The sequence below is a fragment of the Alexandromys fortis genome, unplaced genomic scaffold (assembly GCF_014885135.2).
Source record: "Alexandromys fortis isolate MF-2015 unplaced genomic scaffold, M_Fortis_MF-2015_v1.1 scaffold_336, whole genome shotgun sequence".
Taxonomy (NCBI): domain Eukaryota; kingdom Metazoa; phylum Chordata; class Mammalia; order Rodentia; family Cricetidae; genus Alexandromys; species Alexandromys fortis.
Window position 1 is genome coordinate 212,485 of NW_026068207.1, and position 19,603 is coordinate 232,087.

Below are 19,603 nucleotides of genomic sequence, written 5' to 3' on the forward strand. Positions count from 1 at the left end.
ACACACACACACACACACTCATTATGAGCATTCTTTGAGCATTCTTCTGCCTCACCTGCTGCATTTCCCATGATGTCCTATGTGATATATTCAGCTTCTGCTAACCTCCTTCTCAATCTAGTGGTCACATGTATCCGTATCTCTCCATTTTTGTCCTGAACTCAGGCTGTGTTCTCCTTCTTGGTGGTCCGATCTAGTAGTGCGACCACTGCACTGTTTCAAATCTTCACCAAAGTGAATCAACAAGTGTGTTACTTACTGTTGGATTGCTGTGAAGAGACAACACGAGCGAGGAAACTTAGAAAAGTGTTTAGTGCGGGTTGGAATCCATGACCATCATGGCAGGGAAAATGGGAGCAGGCAGGCCTGGTGCTGGAACCATGGCTGAGAGGTTGTCTCTGATCTACAGACACGAGGGGGTGGAGATAACTGCAGATGACATGGAACTTTGAAATCACATATCCTGAGCCCAATGACACACCTCCTCAACAAGGACACACCTCCTAATTTTTCTGGAACAGTCTCACCAACTGGACACCAACATTAAAATATATGAGCCCATGGCAGCCATTCTTACTCAAACAACAGCAACTTTCTAAAATGTTGTTGATCTCTACAGTGACTGGTCAGAACTCTTCAGAACCACAGGGCCTTTTTCTAGATCCCGTGATTGTTGTGCATGCTTGTCCTTCTAGGTGGAGACTTGGGTTTTGCCTATGTGTGAGCTGTATCGCAGAAGCCATGTCTGTGAACCTGAGCTCAATCTTCCTCTGCTTTGCTTCCTGCAGGATTGCACGGATGATCCGCCAGGAAAGAGGCAACGCCCTGCTGGTCGGGGTAGGGGGCACAGGAAAGCAGTCCCTTACAAGACTCGCAGCTCACATATGTGGTTACAAGTGCCTGCAGATTGAACTTAGCCGAGGGTATAATTATGACAGTTTCCATGAAGACCTGAGGAAGTTGTACAAAATGGCTGGTGTGGAAGACAAAAATATGGTTTTCCTTTTCACAGATACCCAGGTACGTACTCAAACAGTGAACACATAGGGTTCCAACCCCCGTGAACACTTGGGGTTGTTACAATCCACTGTGTTTCGAGGGCAGGTAAAGCATAGAGGATTGTTTCCCCGCCCAACTTCATGTCTTTTTTTTTTCTTTTAAAACCCACTAAGTCCATTAGTTCCACCCGTGAGTGCATGGGTGTACAGCCATCTACTGAAGCATGGGCAGCCTACTAGTGGCTGTCCTCTCGGGAAAAAACTGACTCACCCAGTCTCCCCAGTCATCAGAGATCAGTAGGCTCTTAGCAAGACGCAAGGCTTTGAGCGCCCTTTCCATCCATGTCTGAACACTGACCGATCTGAGAGCATGCAGGCTTGCGCAGATAGCCGCAGATGTTGTGAGTGATGGACACAAAGCCACGCAGTGTCCAGAAGATGCTGTTTTGTGGTAGTCCTCCCTAAGAGAAGTCAATATGGCTAACTTTGCTCTTGCTTAAAGAGCAAAAGTACGCCGATTACATTCTCCAAAAGGAAGTATTTATAAAACTCAAATTTTAACAAAAGGAAATTTTAAATATTACTAAAGTCATATTTAGCCTAAATGAGAAACAGTTGATATTAATTCACTTTACATGCTAATCTCACTCCTGGGATTCTGATCCATGAAAATAGGAGCAAAGCTAGGCCTAAAAATGAACTCATAAACTAAACTTTGTCAACCATTTATGCCCATGGAAATACAAAGAATGTTGTCTGCATAGTGTGTTGTGCTCCCATACTTGTGGTTAATATGAATACTATACAGAGGTGTGATTTAATATTTACAGCAAAATCCTAACTGAATGGAGCATAATATAAGGTATATAATATAAGGTATATAATATAAGGTATAATATAAGGTATATATGACTTTGATTGGTAGGATTTTGTGCTAGTTAAACTGTCAAATTGGCACAATTTAGAGTCACCTGAGAAAGAATTTCAGTTGAGGAATTCTCTAGGTCAGATTGGCCTGTGAGCATGTCTGTGAGGGACTGTCTTGATTGGTAACTGATGTGGAAGACCCAGCCCACTATGGGCAGCACCTTGCCCTGGGCAGGGTGTCCCAACGGTAGAAGAGTGAAGAAGCCTGCTGAGCATGAGCAAACAAACAAAGGTATGCTTATTTATCTCTGCATTAGGCCAGGGATGCTACTTACTAGCTGCTTTGAGTTCCTGCCTTGACTGCAACCTGGCACTGTACTTCCAACAAACCCTTTCTTCCTGATGCCCCTCGTGGTACAGGGTGTTTTATCACAGCAGGAGCTGGGAAGCCGGAGCAGGTGCAGATGCTCTTCAGGGGGCCAAATGAGAGAGAAAGATGGAAACTCAATAGAATCACTGTGTTAGGATTTAGGATGCTGGCTACAGTTTAAGCATCTTTTAAAGGTGGAACTGGTACCTGTATGTTTTGGAATGAATATTTGATACCTTCCTTTACTAACTGTAGTTGGATGGACTTACCATGGCCACTCTGCTCTCCCCACAGATTGTCGTAGAAGAGTTCCTTGAAGACATAAATAATATTCTAAATTCGGGTGAAGTGCCCAATTTATTCGAAAAGGATGAGCTGGAGCAGGTTTTAGCAGCCACCCGACCAAAAGCAAAGGAAGTTGGAATTTCCGAGGGGAACAGAGATGAGGTACTACTCCAGAGTAGTTCTAGGACTTTCTAAGCAGAGATTACCTGAGCTCAGCAGCCACAGTTCACCTATAAGAGTCCATGGGAAGATTTTTCTATGGTTTTCCTTGTAATTCTCTGTATTTTATTTTCAGTGTGTCCATGGAAACACAAATTAGAACAAACCAGAAACCCTCCCCCACAGAGATTATAGCCATAGTCAGCCGCCTTTATTCTTCTCTGAGCCTGTACTTGTTAGGTGCACCGCAGTGTCTAGCCCGAGGGAGGCTGCAGGCGCAAGTCTAACACTGTTCATAGCCTTGCCAGGCAGCAAGGTTCTGACAAGGAAAACAGAAATGTGATTACTCTCTCTGGAGCAGTATAACTGCTACCACCTTCATTTCTCCAGCACCCCTGCCCTTCCCTTCTCTCTGCCCCTCCTTCCACTTTGAGGCCATTATGTCTGGATAGTGGCTGTGTCCCCCTGAGAACTGCCCTGGGTCAGAGATGATAAGAACAATCAGCAAGTCTACTGCTGCTACGAAAGCCAGAGGGGATTCATTAGGGAGGGGAGGAACCTCAGGAGGACAGAGAAAGAGAAGCAGCCTGACCCCTGGAAGTGAATATACAATGCACACTGTCCTCGTTCTGTTCCTGTTCACTGGAAATAATCTGACAGAAGCAGTTTGGGGGAGAAAAGGACTTGTTTGGCTTGTGATTCCAGATCGCAGTCCCCGATAGCAGAAAAGTCAGGGCAGGTACTTGAAGGTCACCTTACATCACAGTCAAGAGCAGACAGAAAACAAAAACAACCCTGATGCCTGTTTGTGTCCGCTGTTCCCTCCCATGCAACTCAGTGCCCAGTCCATAGCATGGTGCCTCCCACAGTGGGCTGAGTCTTCCTAGGTCCGTGAACATGCCCGCAGCCCAGCCTGGGGTGGATAATCCCTCACTGAGGATCTTTTCCAGGTTATTCTAGGTTGTGTCAAGTTGATGGTTAAAACTAACCATCACATACATTGTGGAGTTAACAGCCATGGAAGCCTAGGCCTCTACTATACCTTTCCTGTTAAAGTAGGAAGCTGACAGCCAGTCACTGTGTCAGGTGCCAGCCACAAAGCAGTGTGTCCCCCTCCATGGCAGGAAACACCCGAAATAAGGAGGAATATTCAAAAATAGTCTCTCCAGACCCACGCCACTTCTTTCAGTCTACAACTGCAAAAGGAAATGTCAGGACTGCCCCTCACTCCTTGCTGCTCTCTGTCCTAAATAAAGCAAAACCTAGGACTCGCACCCTGCTTTGTTCAAGAGGTCTCTTTGAAGTCATATACAGCGCTCAGGTTGCAATGGCAACTGCAAGATGTCTTTTCTTTCTTTGGGCTTCCAGGCATTGGCCCGGGGTTTCACACAATAGATAAGTCATCTATCACTGGACTCCAAAACTGTGTCTTTATTATTTGAGACAAAGTCTCACTAAATTTCCCAGTGCGACTTTGGACTTACTCTGTAGTTCAGGCTGGCCTTGAACTTGCAATCCTTCTGCCTCAACCTCCCATGTAGCTGTGGTTACAGGATTGTACTACCACCAGATCTGCCTCAAGCTGCCATTTTAATATTTCCAGACTGCATGAGTGTCTTCACTAGTTTCTTGTTGCTATGATTTAAAAAAAAAAATCTAACAGAGCTAACTTAAAGATGAGTTTATTCCAGTTCATAGTTCATGGGTACAGCCCATCAGGGGTACAGTCCATCAGGGGTACAGCCCATCGGGGTACAGCTAATGAGGGATGCAGCCCTTCAGGGGTACAGCCCATCAGGGGTACAGTCCATCGGGGGTACAGCCCATTGGGGTACAGCTAATCAGGGGTACAGCCCTTCAGGGGTACATCCCATCAGGGGTACAGCCCATCAGGAGTACAGTCCATCGGGGTACAGCCCATCATGGCAGGGAAGTCGTGGTACCAAGAGCTAGAAGCAAGCGGACACATCACATCCACATTGGAAAGCAGAGTAATAAAGGCGTGTGTGTTAGAGGCCTGCTCCCTTCTCTGCTGTATAAAGTCCAGGATCCCCTGCCTAGGAAGAGCTCCCACTCAGAATTAACTGGGTCTTCCCACATCAAGTAACATGACCGAGATAACCCTTCACAATCATCCTCCGGGTGAGTCTAGATTTTGTCGACCACACTGAAGATATTGGCAATTCATTTATCTAAGCTAGTTGTATTTGATGATAATATCCTCACTTGTTGCCCTTGCTGTCCCTTCCTTATTTCAAACTGAAAACTGATCTTTGCTACCAGGTGTTCCAGTATTTCATCAGCAGAGTGCGGCAGAAGCTGCACATTGTTCTCTGCATGAGCCCAGTTGGCGAGGCCTTCAGGTCCCGGTGCCGGATGTTCCCATCCCTGGTGAACTGCTGCACCATCGACTGGTTTGTCCAGGTTAGTGACACCCAGGCACCTCTCTGAGAAGACAGATTTGCCTGTTTGGGCTACTACGCTGTCTGAGCACAGCTTAGGACACTCGTGTTTGGTCAAAACGCTGCTAGGAAGTCACTCAGACATAAGAGTATGGTGATGGTCATGAACAAGGAGAAAACACAGTTTGTAAAGGAAGAAGAGGCCACTGACACTGAAGTCATCATGGTCCCAACAAGAGCCATTTCAGGGCACGGTCGGGGAGAGAACTGAAAAGAGAAGAGGCAGAGTGGCAGAGGCGGCTCAGCAGTTAAGAGCATCAATTGTTCTTCCAGATGACCCAGATCCGCTTCCCAGCATCCAGCACGGCTGCTAAAGATTGTTTAGTTCCAGAAGATCTAACTACCTCTTCTGACCTCCAAGGACACTGCACAGTATAGCGCACAGATGTACCTGCAGGCAAAATACCAACACACAGAAAATAAAAATAAATAAATCTCAACAAAAGGGGGTAGCAGAGACAGTAGTAGAAGGAACAATCTCAAGGCATTTTCCCAAAGGAGACAGAAAGACTTGAGTAAGGGCTAGAAGGGTAAAAAGAGGCTAAGAAGATCCTATCTTTAAATTTCTTATTACATTATTTATGTAGGGGGCAGGGTGCATACAATATGGAGGCCAGATGCCATCTTGCGGGAGTCAGCTCTCTCCTTCCGCCATGTGGGTCCAGGGCTCAAGCTCAAGTTGGCAGACTGGGCAACAGCCACCTTCACCTGCTGATCCAACTTGCTGACCCAGAAAGAAGTGCTTTTGAATGGTAGCTTTAAACTTCGTGATCCAGGAAGAGAAACACACTGATACAACCCTAACCCTCATTGAAGGGCAATGAGGCACAGGGCGTGGTTGTCCCTGAAGAAGCTGTGCCCTGAGTGGCAAGGGGCGGGTGAGAGGCACGGATGCAGGTGGGGAGATGTTGGGGTGGCGGCAGAGTAAGAGCTCACTGAAGTGTTACTTGCTTCTGGTCTTTTCATTCATGTGGGAAGCAAAACAATCAACTGAAAGTACCACAAAGGACAGCGTAAGTCTAGGAAATGGTGCCCAAAGCCCAAGACTACAAAGCCGATGCGTTAGGAAAGGCTCAGGCCTGTCTGTACCTCACGGGGGCTAGTTGTCAGGAACTGAAAGCAAAGCAAGCCAAGTATGGTGCCATCATCCCAGTGCTAGGGAGGGTAAAAATAGGATTGTGTTTCCTTCAAGACCAGCCTGGGCCGCAGAGTGAAAAACCCTGACTCAAAAAATAAACCACCATCAGGGAACATGAGGGAGAATGGGGGTTCCTCTCCAAATGTACTCAGCTGCCCAACGGCAGCAAGGAGTAACTAAGGGTCACATTTGACTAAGGGTCGGAGAGTTTGATGTGAGAGAGGTGGGAAGGAGTTGGGGTCTATGCAGGGCAGCAATTACCTTGACAGACCCAACCCCACAACTGTGTACCACGGCGAAGACAAAAGGCCTTGTAAAGTGGATCATTCCACGCCTGGAATTCCAAAGATAACCAGCCATTCCTTCATCTACCAGTCAATGTTCATCAGCATCTTCTATGTTCTTGATGCCGTTCTGGGGACAAACTGGTCCGCAAATGCAGACTCGAGTCCCCAGTAATAAGCTTTGGATCATGAAGCCCCAATGGCAGGAGCAGGAGTAGACTAGGTGAAAGGAAGGACCAGACAAGAAGTCCCAGAGAAATGCAGTTTCCTAATTGTTGAATGATGTGTTGTAAAAATGACAGACAGGATTTTTTTTTTCTAATGCCTTCTTTATTTACAGTGGCCCAGAGAAGCACTTCTGTCTGTATCAAAGACCTTTTTCTCAGCTGTCGACACTGGAAGTGACGATCTAAAAGAAAAGCTTTCCCTCATGTGTGTGAACGTGCACCTGAGTGTCTCCCAGATGGCGGACCGCTACTACAGTGAGCTGCGCAGGCGCTACTACACCACGCCCACCTCCTACCTGGAGCTAATCAACCTCTACCTGACCATGCTCACTGAGAAAAGGAAGCAGTTAGTTTCGGTACGTCCAGTCATGTCCATGAAAACAATTTGTCTTTTGTCTTAAAGCTAAATCTTTGGGGGGGGGCGGTGACTAAAACACCTATGTACCTGTTTTACTCCAAATGTTAAGCAATTGCTCTACCACTGAGTTACATCCCCCTCTATCTTCAGAGCCATCTTCAAACCAAACCATACTCTGTACAACCTGTAATGACACAAAGAAAGTGTCTTCTTGCGTTGGTGCAAGGGCTTCCCCCTTCCTGAATATTCTTTTCTCTTCCTTCTTTCACATATATGAGTTGCTGGCTCAATAGAATAAAGACAACACAATAGCACAGAGGTCGAGCAGAGATCGCACCATCACTGTGGGCTTTACCACAGAAGACAGCACTGATGAGCAACAAGATGAGGTCTGAATGCTCCAGCATGTGCTGATGGTCAACACCCAACAAGATGAGGTCTGAATGCTCCAGCATGTGCTGATGGTCAACACCAAGACCGAGGGCTTTCTGTCCCATACTGTCCATGCCACCCGCACTCTGCCTCTTACATAACCATCTTGGGCCTGCTCTGAAAGGCCTGTGCACTTGATTAGAAGATAACCCTAACCTTGGAGCAACACACCTGCCTATAATACCAGCACATGAACAACAGAGCAGGAGGACCAGAAGTCTAAAGCTGTCCTCAGCTCATAGCAAGCTTGAAGTTAGCCTAGGCTACATTAGATCTCATTTAAAAAAAAAAAAAAAGTAACACAGAATTTTTTTAACTTAGAAAAAAAACTTAGAAATACTTGCAGCTCCTACTTGGATTGCTGTGAAATTTAAATAACACTGCAAAAGAGGGGGAAAAAAAAGAAATACATAAGGCACAGTGTTCACAAGGGACTTAAACTAGGGCCTGACATGGAAGGTGCCCAGAAATAGTGGCTGCCATCCTCCTCCACATGCAGCCAATAGCGTGGTCCAAAACTCAAACATTTTAGACTCAGCAAGCGGACACCTTTTCAGGGGCCCTAGCCTTGCAGAATGCATGACTGGTAACCAGCCCAACAGTCACCTTGACTTCTGTCCATTCCCAATGATCTTTGCAATGCACCTTCAAGACAGCGCCTCCTCTTTCTTCCAGAGTCTCCTGTACCATATGCCACATCCGTGATCCCAGATAAGGGTTCTCACCCCAGTGATCAGAGTCCAGTTCTCAAGACTCTAGGCCCTCAGTGCTCTTGACCCACTCTAAGAGAACAAGCTCCCAGAATAAAGGCCTCCAGGGGTTCCTGTTTGAACTTATCTCTGACGTTCAACATGCTACCATGAAGAAGAAAAATCAGAGACTTTGCTCCCTTCCATCAGTGAGCCATATGGTTCAGAGACATCCCACTGCTGTAGGCAGAGGGTTGGAGCCAAGCACACCGTCATCCGTGCGGCCAGTTCCTAGCGTTGTGCTGCCTAGGAACTGTAGGTTTCTCTACTTGTCATGGGTTCACAACTTGAAGTGTTACACAATAGTGTGGTGATTCTGTCGTATAAAATTTAATGTGTAAATAATTAATCGACAGCAGTCTACAGCTTGTAACACTGTTGTGAAATCTTTGTCATTTAGGCACGAGATCGTGTGAAGAATGGTCTCACCAAGCTATTAGAAACAAACATATTAGTGGATAAAATGAAACTAGACCTTTCGGCTTTAGAACCTGTGCTACTACAGAAATCACAAGACGTTGAAGCCCTGATGGAAAAGCTGGTGGTGGATCAAGAAAATGCTGATCAGGTATTGGTGTTATGAGAATGGTCGTATGGATAAAAATGCTTCAACTGCCATCTCAACAGCTGCATAGAAAAAGTGTATCGTTTTTCTCATTGCTGTGACCAACTATCTGACAGGAAGCAACTTAAGTGTAGACGGGTTTGTTGAGCTAACAGTTTGAGGGAGTACAGTCCACCATGGCTTCAGGAGTGTGGGACAGTTGGTCACAGTGTATCCGAAATTAGAAAGCCAACATAGGTGGGCACTGATGTTCAGTCTGCTTTCTCATTTTTATTTGTCTAAGACCCCAGCCTGCCAAAGCCCATAGAATGGTGCCATACATCCAGGGTCATCTTTCCTACTCAGTGGAACCTTTCTAGAAACAACCCTGGAGATGTGCCCAGAGTTGTGTTTCCATGGTGATTGTAAATTCTGTCAAGTTGGCAATCACAATAAGTGATCAGATCATTTTATTATATGTGTCATTAAAATAGATACCACAATCAGTAATGCTATTTTTCTAGAAATTCAGTAATGTTTTAAATTGTAAATATATTTCACTTGTCCAAATGAGAATGGTTATTTACTACCGAATTGGTACCCTCGGTGACTATTAATGTTATCATAAGATACAAGATGGATGAAACATATCTCCGTCTCACCATTGGTCCAGCACAAAGGACAAATACAGATCATTATCCTGGCTCTTCAAACACAAGTCAGGTGTCTCTTATCAGAAATGCTTACTTAGCACAAGAAACCTTTTGGATTTTTCTAGCTTTTGAAATATCTGCATAAATAGAAAATATACAATAAGAGACCCAAATCTAAGTATAAGTCCATTTGACTTGTCTACACTTTATAAACATCATATTGTAGTGACTTGGTACAATCATTTTAGCTGCCTGAACTCAACTATCGCCATCACGTGAGGTCAAGTGTGGAATTCTCTGCTTGATATTTGGAATATTGAATTGATGATCTTTGGTGCTCTGTACATTTCAGATTTCAGATTTCAGATTTCCTTTGCTTAAGGATGCTCAGCCTTAACGAGACCTCTTAAGCAATCTCGATTCTGTGCTTAGGTCCGAAATGTTGTGCAAGAAGATGAAGCAATAGCAAAAGTGAAAGCCGAAGAGACTCAAGCGATAGCGGATGATGCCCAGAGAGACCTTGAGGAAGCGCTCCCTGCCCTGGACGCTGCCAATAAAGCGCTGGATTCCTTAGATAAAGCGGATATATCTGAAATCAGAGTCTTCACAAAGCCCCCTGATTTGGTCATGACTGTGATGGAAGCCATCTCCATCCTCTTAAATGCCAAGTAAGTCAGTCGTTCAGAATATCTGGGGAGATCTTCCTTTAGTGCATTTTCTCCATTTTAGTATTCTCCTATCCGTATATTCATTCTATTCTCTAACCAGTCTACCTCTTTGGTTTGAGATAGTCATTCAACAAGCTTAGTCAGCAAACATTTTATTCAATGTCTATTTTATGATAGAGAGTGGGAGAAATAAAACATTTTCTATAGGATGCAGGAAATTGGGGGGCAAAGCCATGAGCAGGTTTTTTTTTTTTTTAGAAGATGCTCGTTTGGGTATGAGGCCTTGGAAAAAGCTTAGAGACCCATGGTTTTCCTGGAATGGGAGGGAACTGAACAGACAGGCTGTGATTTCTTCATGAAAGGTCATATATATGTTATGCCAAGTCTGGATGACATTTAGTTTTCAAATTTTCTTCAAAAATGCCCTTTTAAAAATTTCATATGAATATATGAAAATATATATGTATATATACACCTGTCTACGTAAAACTGAGCAGAGTCTGGACACCCCACTACCCCCAGATGTTTCCACAGGCCCTTATGCTGGCACCATGGTCAGACCAGGGCCCTATGCAAAGCACAGGTAAACATGGGCAAAGGGGACCTAAGAACCACTGGACATCTTTTCTACATGGTCAGAATTTCTTAGAAATATCAGTGTGAAGCCTGGTCTACAGTCAGGGATACACAGAAAACCCTGTTGAGAGAAAGAGAGAGAGAGAGAGAGAGAGAGAGAGAGAGAGAGAGAGAGAGAGAGAGAGAGAGAGAGAGAGAGAGAGAGAGAGAGAGACACAGAGACAGAGAGAGAGACAGAGAGAGAGACAGAGAGAGAGAGAGACAGAGAGAGAGAGAATATCAATGTGGCAAAAGTTCGAAAGGACATGTTTGTTTGACTAAGAGATGCACAGCTTAGTTAGAATGTATTTGTAAAGACACCCTAGCAAGACAGTTTAAAGGTCAAAGTTGAAGCAAAGGAGATAAAATGTAAGTGCTATGGTGTTTTTAAAATAAAAACCATAACTTCAGGACTGGAGAGATGGCTCAGCAGTTAAAAGCAACTGCTGCTCTTTCAGAGGACCTGAGTTCAGTTCCCAGCACCAGTCCTCATCAGCTGGTTCACACCCACCTGGACCTCCAGTTCCTGTTGGGGAATATTATTTTAAGGTGTGTTACTTTTGTTTATGCTGCATTTGTTGAACTCTGCAAAACTGTGGTACTGTGCCTGTCTAAAAAACCTGATGGTCTAATAAAGAGCTGAATGGCCAATAGCGAGGGAGGAGAGAGAAATGGGCGGGGCTGGCAGGCAGAGAAGATAAATAGGAGAGAGATCCAGGAAAGAAAAAGATCAGGGAATGAGAAAGGAGGGAGGAGGACATCAGGGGCCAGCCACCTAACTACACAACTAGACACGAAGCAGGAAAGAAAAAGCTATACAGAGATAGAAAAAGATAAAAGCCCCGAGTCCAAAGATAGATGGAATAATTTAAGAAAAGCTGGCACGAAAGAAGTCAAGCTAAGGCCAGGCATTTATAAATAGCAATAAGCCTCTGTGTGATTTATTTGGGAGCTGGGTGGCAGCCCCCCCAAAAGAGCCAAAGAGTGAAGAATACAAAACAACAATTCCAGGGGATCCCATGTCTCTGCCTTCATAGTCAGGACACACACACATACATATTCCCACACACAACGCACACATCACTAAAAATATATAAATCTTTTTTAATTACTGTTTCTCTAATGTCTTACATTTCTAAAACTCTTATTTTATTTTTCATTCTCTACTGAATCTAAGTCATAGAGATTTAATCATCCAGTTGCCTTTCTCCCCAAGAATTAATTGGGCCATTAGCAAAATTCCCGTGCCTAGACTAAAACTCCCCACCTCCTGGGGTCATGTTCTCATGTTCTCACAGGAGTTCATCTTGGTGTTTTCCCATTGCTTGATGGCAATGCCATTAGCTCCCCATGGTCTCTTTCAGGCCCGACTGGCCAACAGCAAAGCAGCTTCTTGGTGACTCTAACTTCCTGAGGAGGCTTTTAGAATACGATAAGGAAAACATCAAACCTCAGATACTGGCAAAGCTTCAAAAGTACATCCACAATCCTGACTTCGTGCCCGAGAAGGTGGAGAAGGTGTCCAAAGCCTGTAAATCCATGTGCATGTGGGTGAGAGCCATGGATCTGTACTCTCGGGTGGTCAAGGAAGTTGAACCGAAGAGGCAGAAACTCAGAGCTGCCCAGGTACGCTGTCCATAATGTGGTGTTTCAGAGAATAGAAGAAGGTCGTGACCACACAGCATCACTCACGCTCTCTGTGGCAGCCGCTGTGATCCTCTTGTATGCAGTGAGGTAGTGATTGCAGTCCTGAAAGTAACTCACTTTTAATAAGAGCAGGCAGATTTCTTCCCCAGAAATCTTTGAGGTCAGCCTTTTGTAAAGTAAGAGGAAAGTGTCTTGAGTAGATTCCTCTCCCTCGTATCAGGGAAAGGGGAAGACGTCTGTGATGCTGGTGGAGTTTCTGACATTTCTTGTGTTGGTGGTCTGCATTCCCACACCTGGCGGGGTCATCTCAGGTGTGAGAACCACTAAACGCACAATCAGACATGTGGTCCTCAGTCTTCCCAAGAGGAACAAAGGCCTGCAGGTGGAGCAGGTTACCGAAGATACGGGTATCAAGCAGGGCTGAGCAAAATCTTTCTAGGCACGTCCAGATAGTAAATACTGCTCCAGCGCTGTGATTACCCGACAGAACCAGCCAGCATGTAAACAATGCATGCACCAACAAGCATGGCGAGGGTCCAGCATCACTTTATGGTGAACACTGTCCTTTAGTGTCACACAAGTATCGTGCCTCAAACTGTTCTCTGAGGAAAGACCTGTCTTAGAGGGTGCGGGCGTGACTCGGTGAGAATGTTGTCTTCTGCACCCAAAGTTCTGAGTCCTCAGAACCCTGAAGAAAGAGAGCCAAGAAGTAGGGGTGGGGAAGGAGGAGAAAGAAGAAGCCCTAGTCTAGCTCACAGCATGTACAGAAACAGTGGTCCCCCACTTCTGGGGGAGGGAGAAGCACTTGCCCACTGGCGTGGTGCCCAGGGTCCTGTAAGCAACCCTGATGAGACTCATTCGGTTATTAGAAACAAAAGGCACGAAGGAGGAAGGGGACTAGCTGGAAAGAGAAGGGTAATGGGGAAGAGTGGGTAATGTGATAAATATACATTATAAACATACATGAAAATGCCATAATGAAGCCTATTATATATAACTCATATATGCCAATAAAATATTTTTTTGAAAATAAGCAATAGGCTAGTTGTGGCCTATGGGCCTTAATTAGCTGGTAGACTTCTGATACAGAGAACTAGTTAGAAAATAGAAGTCTAAATCATACATGAAGCTTCAATTTGTTTTATAATTTAAAATCATACACCATTATGGTAACTACTACATCTGTTTCTCTATTTTATATGCCTTATTTTGCTGGCCACTGTTCTTGTTCTTTGTTTGTCTGATTATATTCTACTTTATAGAGAGGAGGGGAACTCATGCAGCCTAGGCTGGCCTTAAACTTGCTATCTGGATTTCTGATCCCCTTGCCTCTACCTCCCAGGTGAAGGGATTACTGGTGTGCACCACAGTGCCTGGTTTTATCCAGCACTAGGGATCAAATGTAGGCTTCACACATGTTCCACAAGTATCCTACCCACCACACTACGTCCCTAGCCCAAGCTGTGCAAGGTGGAACATGTAAAAAGGAACATAAATCATACTTTAAATCAGTTTTATATATAGGCAAATCAATTTTGGGGGGACCCATTTTCTTGCTTGCTTTTATTAGGCCGAACTTGACATTACAATGGCCACTCTGAAAGAGAAGCAAGCGTTGCTGAAAAAAGTGGAGGATCAAATAAAGGCTTTGCAAGACGAGTACGACAAAGGCGTGAATGAGAAAGAAAGTCTGGGTAAGAGACTTGAGACTTACTTCAGACAGGAAAGGCCTGGTTTTCAAGAGGAGAAAGAGTTTTCAGAGAGTCAGATCATAGCTTTCAAAAGGCCCTACTTTATTTACAAGTGTGTGTGTGTATAAGCACATGACTGCAGTGCCTGCAGAAGAGGATCAGATGCCCCAGAGCCAGGGTTGTGAGCCATCTGACAAGGGTTTTGGGACCCACACTCAGGTCCTTCGCAGCAGCAGCAAGCACTCTTCCTTGCTGAGCTGTCTCTCAGCTCCCAGATCTCAGCTGTAATCAAACCAGTAGGATATGCTTTCGCTGTCCTCTAATGAGCTTTCTAGTATCAGGTGGGAAAGATGCAGATGCTGTATAAATTCCCCATCTTACATACAAAAACCCTTGGTAGAGCATTTATGTTAGAACTCTAAAGAACACGTGACTTTGGTGTAAACAATAAATACCGCAGACCACAGACAGCATTGTCTTCAGGCAGAGTAAGGAGCACACAGGAAGTTCCCAGTATGGGAAGAGACTAGACTTGGCTCTGAAATGTACACACGGAAGGAACGGGTGTAAGCTTTTGTGGAGATGAGCTGGCATCACTAGCTTTGTAATACTAGCTCCTTTGGAAACCAAAGCAAATAAGTCAACTCTTATTAAGAGTTTGGAAAATAAGTCAGGCAGTGGTGGTGCACGCCTTTAATCCCAACACTCGGGAGGCAGAGACAGGCAGAGCTCTGTGAGTTCAAGGCCAGCCTGGTCTACAGAGCTAGTTCCAGGATAGGCCCCAAAGCGACAGAGAAACCCTGTCTCAAAAAACAAAGAAATAAAAATTAATTTGGAAAATATTGACTAATATGACCCAATGTTCCCAAAACTGTCCAGCAAGGAACATGGCCCTGACCAAAGCGCGCCTGGTACGTGCAGGAAAGCTGACAGCTGCCTTAGGAGACGAGCAGGTCCGGTGGGAAGAAAGCATTGAGAAGTTCCAGGAGGAGATAGCGAACATCGTTGGCAATGTGTTTATAGCAGCGGCCTGTGTGGCTTATTATGGGGCTTTCACGGCTCAGTACAGGCAGTTGGTGAGTAAGTGTAGAGTGGTAAGAAGCTGGGGGAACTGGGTGGGGCACGAGGAACCCGTTTTCCTCGGTTTAGATGGAAGCTCTCCACTATGGCAGTTCATCAGAGCAGAAATGTTTATTACGTTCACACGCACACACATGCGCACACACACACAGACACAGGCCTTTACCTCTCCTGTTGTCTGGTGACCGGCCATCTACACCTAGGCATCCAATAGCATATTTTTCCCTTTCCTCCTCCTTCATTATAAAGCTATCCATCACTCAACACAATGACCTGGGGGAACAAGAATACCCTGAGGTCCCTGCCTTTATAACAAGTGGCATCTAAAGTCAGCATAGATGTGGACTCTTGAAGAGGCGGGACAAGCACAAAGAGAAGATGAAAAGGAACAAGGCACTGGATGAATCTGCATTTTCTGGGGTTCTTTTCTTTATATGTATGTGGACACACACACACATATATATGTGTATATATATATGTGTGTGTGTATATATATATATATATATTATCAGAACACAGATATTCTGTCTACATGTCTACTTTTTTAGAGAAAATTCCTTTTGGGAAGAATTGCATAGCCATTTTTTATGAAATAACTTTCTTCCTGAGCAGTGGAACCTGGTCTAAGAGCCACCAGTCTCGGAAAGTGCTCAGGGGTCCCCTGGTTCAGTGTGAATAGTCCTTTGCTGGGGAGCAGGGAAAGACAGTTCTGTATCACGCAGCGGTACACACAGCCATCATGAGAACCACAGTCTTCTTCACATGAGAAGACTGGAATCCACACAGACGCTGGCATGCCTGTGTTATAGCTAACGACACCGTTCTGGTGCCAGATCCCTGAGTTTTAGGCCACTTCTTTGTTCCATGTCCCCTATGGATATCAGTAGACCATAGCTCCCCAGGCACTGGCTTCTTGCTGCTCTCCACCGTGTGTTGAATGTTCCTCCTTATTTATACAGCTTATAGAGTGCTGGATTGAGTCCTGCCTGGTCCTGCACATCCCGATTGACCCTTCCTTCAGTCTCATTAACACTCTTGGAGATCCCTACGAAATCCGGCAGTGGAACACTGACGGGCTGCCCAGAGACTTGATATCAACGGAAAATGGCATTTTGGTTACTCAGGGGAGAAGGTGGCCTTTGATGATTGATCCCCAAGATCAGGTGTGTAGCAAACACTCGTGACCGAGGGGCCGTCTGCTGAATATTTATCTACCTGTGCTAACATGGAAGAGAGGAATTTAACAGAATTGAATAGCCATGGAGACTTAGACCAGGGGAGCTGAGAAGTCTTCTGCTCAGAGTCCCTGGCCATCCAGAAGTGTTTGGTCTTGTGAAAAGTAAGAAGGGACCTGGCCGAGAGCTTTCTCTTCATTTTGACTAGTTTAATTTAGAAGACTGGCCATTAGTTTTCCGTCTTCTATTAGGGAGCATATAAATTGACAGAAATTCGTGATCGTGAATACTTTTATCCTAAAAAGCCTTAGAAATCAGTTTGAAGTCAGAATAGATGGAATTGGGACAAGCCTGCTTTCAATTTACAGAGCCCTGCTGTCTGGTTTCCTAAATACTTAAGCAAGGACCAGCACAGCGAAAGTCTCAGGACCTGAGTGACAGGCAGCTGGCTTTCCTAGGCTGCTCTTCTCTTCCTTTGTTTTAAACTTGGACAAAAAGAGGAAGCTCAAACATTGGACTTAAGCGGTATTTTCATGGGAAGAGGAATTTTCGCTTTGTTTGGGGTTTTGTTTTTTATGTCTCCAATGTAGTCGAACAGTCTCTCTAAACTTTATTTTAGAAACTTCCCCTTCCCTGACTTTTGTTTTACTCAGAAGCAAGGACCTTCTTGTGTTTTCTCTCACAGGCCAACCGCTGGATAAGAAACAAGGAGAGCAAGAGCGGGCTAAAGGTCATTAAGCTTACAGACAACAATTTCTTGCGGATTCTAGAAAATTCTATCCGGCTGGGTTTGCCTGTCTTGCTGGAAGAGGTTTGAGTTTTGCTTTGCCCTCTCATGTTAGTTCCTAACTATCCAATGTCCAGCATGCTCTCTGTTCAGGCCAATGGACCACACCTGCACATGTGAAGGACCCCAGTCAAGTCCATTTTCAAGTTGGTCAAACCAGTTGCTACTCAAACAGCACATTCTCAGATGAGCTGGAATCCGTTAGTTGAAGGAGGTTTCACCACCTTATTTTGTAGCTGAGTCTTTAGTTTCCAACACTGCTCATTCCCAGGCCTCACTGTGGGCCTTCCCTGCTCTCCAGAGCTTGGAGTCATCTCCACGATGCTCACTGTTGGATCCTCTCTGTATTTGCTACAGTGTTCCTTTCAGACGTGGTCCCTGCCTGCTTATCAGTGTGAAATCAGTCTTGTCTATCTCAGGGTTCCGTGTGAGGGCTGGGGAGGATGTGGGTCATATGTGCATGCATGTGGCAGGCAGAGGTTGACCTTGGGTGTCCTCCTCTATCAGTCTACTTCTTGTTTATGAAACAGGGTCTCTCGCTACACCACAAGCTTACCAACTAAGTGTACAATCTTAGATGACATCGAGGTAGATTATTTATTTGGCTACAAGATCTAGCAAAAGTTTAGTCTATTGGAGATCAAAAGGAAGTTGCAGAAAATGGTATCACCACATAGACCTACTTGTGTGTAGACAGCTTAGGTCACCCGGCAGTCATGTGCCATCATGTTCCTCTCTAAGATAGTTTCTCAGAGGGATGAGTAGCATGTGAGATGATTCTAAATAAAGGCAGTCCCCTTGTGTGCTCTTAACCACTTATGCAAGTGATAACTAATCAGAGAGCACGCACTGTTAGAGGTGATGGAAGGGTATTAGGAAATACATGATGACTGGGAAAGTACTTATTCAAAGTCAATCCTGAGACTCTTAAATGTCAAATTGGTGGCATCCATTTTCCATTTGTTTTTTGTTGTTTTTTGTTTTGTTTTGTTTTGTTTTTTGTTTTCTTCATGGTTCATTTCCATTTTTCAGCTCAGAGAAGTCCTGGATCCAGCCCTGGAACCCATTCTTTTAAAGCAAACTTTCATCAGTGGCGGAAGACTACTCATCCGCCTCGGAGATTCAGACATCGATTACGACAAGAGCTTCAGGTTCTATATGACAACAAAAATGCCGAACCCACACTACCTGCCTGAGGTGTGTATGAGCCGCTAGTGTATGAGCTGGAACCTTTCACCCAGATGAGTTCCGTGTGATGAGCCGCTGAAATGAGCTTGGTGGAGTCCCCCATGCAGGGACCAGCTGACAACCTCTCCTGCTCCCCCTTCTCTCCCTCCGACACCCTCCTTTCCTGCCATAGGACACAATGCCCCACCCAGTCAGTTCCCAGAACAACAACATGTCCATGTCCTGTACTCCCAAATACTGTTAGAAAACTCTAGAGAATTTAGAGAATCATTCACTGGCCAGAGTTCCAGTAACTGTTTTAGAAATGCCTGCCCCATGCCCTTGATTTTTTTCAAGGGAAATCTGAATATTATGAGAGTATACTAATAGTTTCCCCTAAAGATGCTATGATGAGATGGAAGACGTAAAGCAGCTCATTTTATTACCATAAAGCTTCTTTTTAACAGACATGGGCAAAGCACTATATGTAACTAATTTTATTACCTTGTCCAGTCCCCACAGATACCCTGTGAATCTTTATAACTATCAAAAATGAAAACCTGACAGAGGTGAAAGGTTTGCCTAAAATCATGCAACCACTGCAGGGTGTAGCTGAAATTCAAACCCAATTTGTTGATTCTAAAATGCTGCTGCTATCCCTTTCTGGCTCATTGATCCTTAAGCTATCGCAAAGGATCCTGAGTGAGGGGAAGAGGGAGAGAAAATCATGAATGGAATTCTGAAGCCATTGACTTTTGAACGACACGGTCTTCTTGGTGCGTGTGGGTAGGCATGTATGTAATCAGACTAGAGATGCCCTTCCCGGACAGCGGAGATCCTGGTCCCGTAAAGGAAGCCCATCACGTCATGCCAGCTGCGCTTAGGCATTTGTGTCCTCTCTGCTTCTCTTCCAGGTGTGCATCAAAGTCACCATAATCAATTTCACTGTAACTAAATCAGGTCTGGAAGATCAGCTGCTAAGGTAACTGGGTGAGAGAGTATGTTGGGGAAGCTGGGTGATGTTCATGGGTTTCCTAATGTCTTGTTTAGAAGGGTGGTTTGAGATTTTTTTGGAGGGGGTGGGGGGCTGACTAATTTCTTTTTTTTAATTTATTTATTTTTTCATTCAAAAATTTACACTTCCTCCCCTCCTCCCATTCGCCTCCCACTCCCCCACTTCCCCCCTCCCCCCTCCTCCCATTCGCCTCCCACTCCCCCACTTCCCCCCCCCCCCCCCCCCCCCCCCC

General features: G+C 45.0%; 1 protein-coding gene across 1 annotated transcript in view; it reads left to right on the forward strand.

The window, feature by feature from the left end:
• The window catches only part of Dnah6 (dynein axonemal heavy chain 6), a 185,874-nt gene that overhangs the window by 111,452 nt on the left and 54,819 nt on the right, over positions 1–19,603 (forward strand). Inside the window, 13 exon segments of the mRNA XM_050130231.1 lie at positions 789–1,020; positions 2,530–2,682; positions 4,963–5,103; positions 6,904–7,146; positions 8,730–8,897; positions 9,959–10,194; positions 12,174–12,435; positions 14,027–14,150; positions 15,027–15,223; positions 16,187–16,390; positions 17,088–17,213; positions 18,222–18,386; positions 19,271–19,338. Of these exon segments, the coding sequence (XP_049986188.1) occupies positions 789–1,020; positions 2,530–2,682; positions 4,963–5,103; positions 6,904–7,146; positions 8,730–8,897; positions 9,959–10,194; positions 12,174–12,435; positions 14,027–14,150; positions 15,027–15,223; positions 16,187–16,390; positions 17,088–17,213; positions 18,222–18,386; positions 19,271–19,338 (2,319 nt within the window).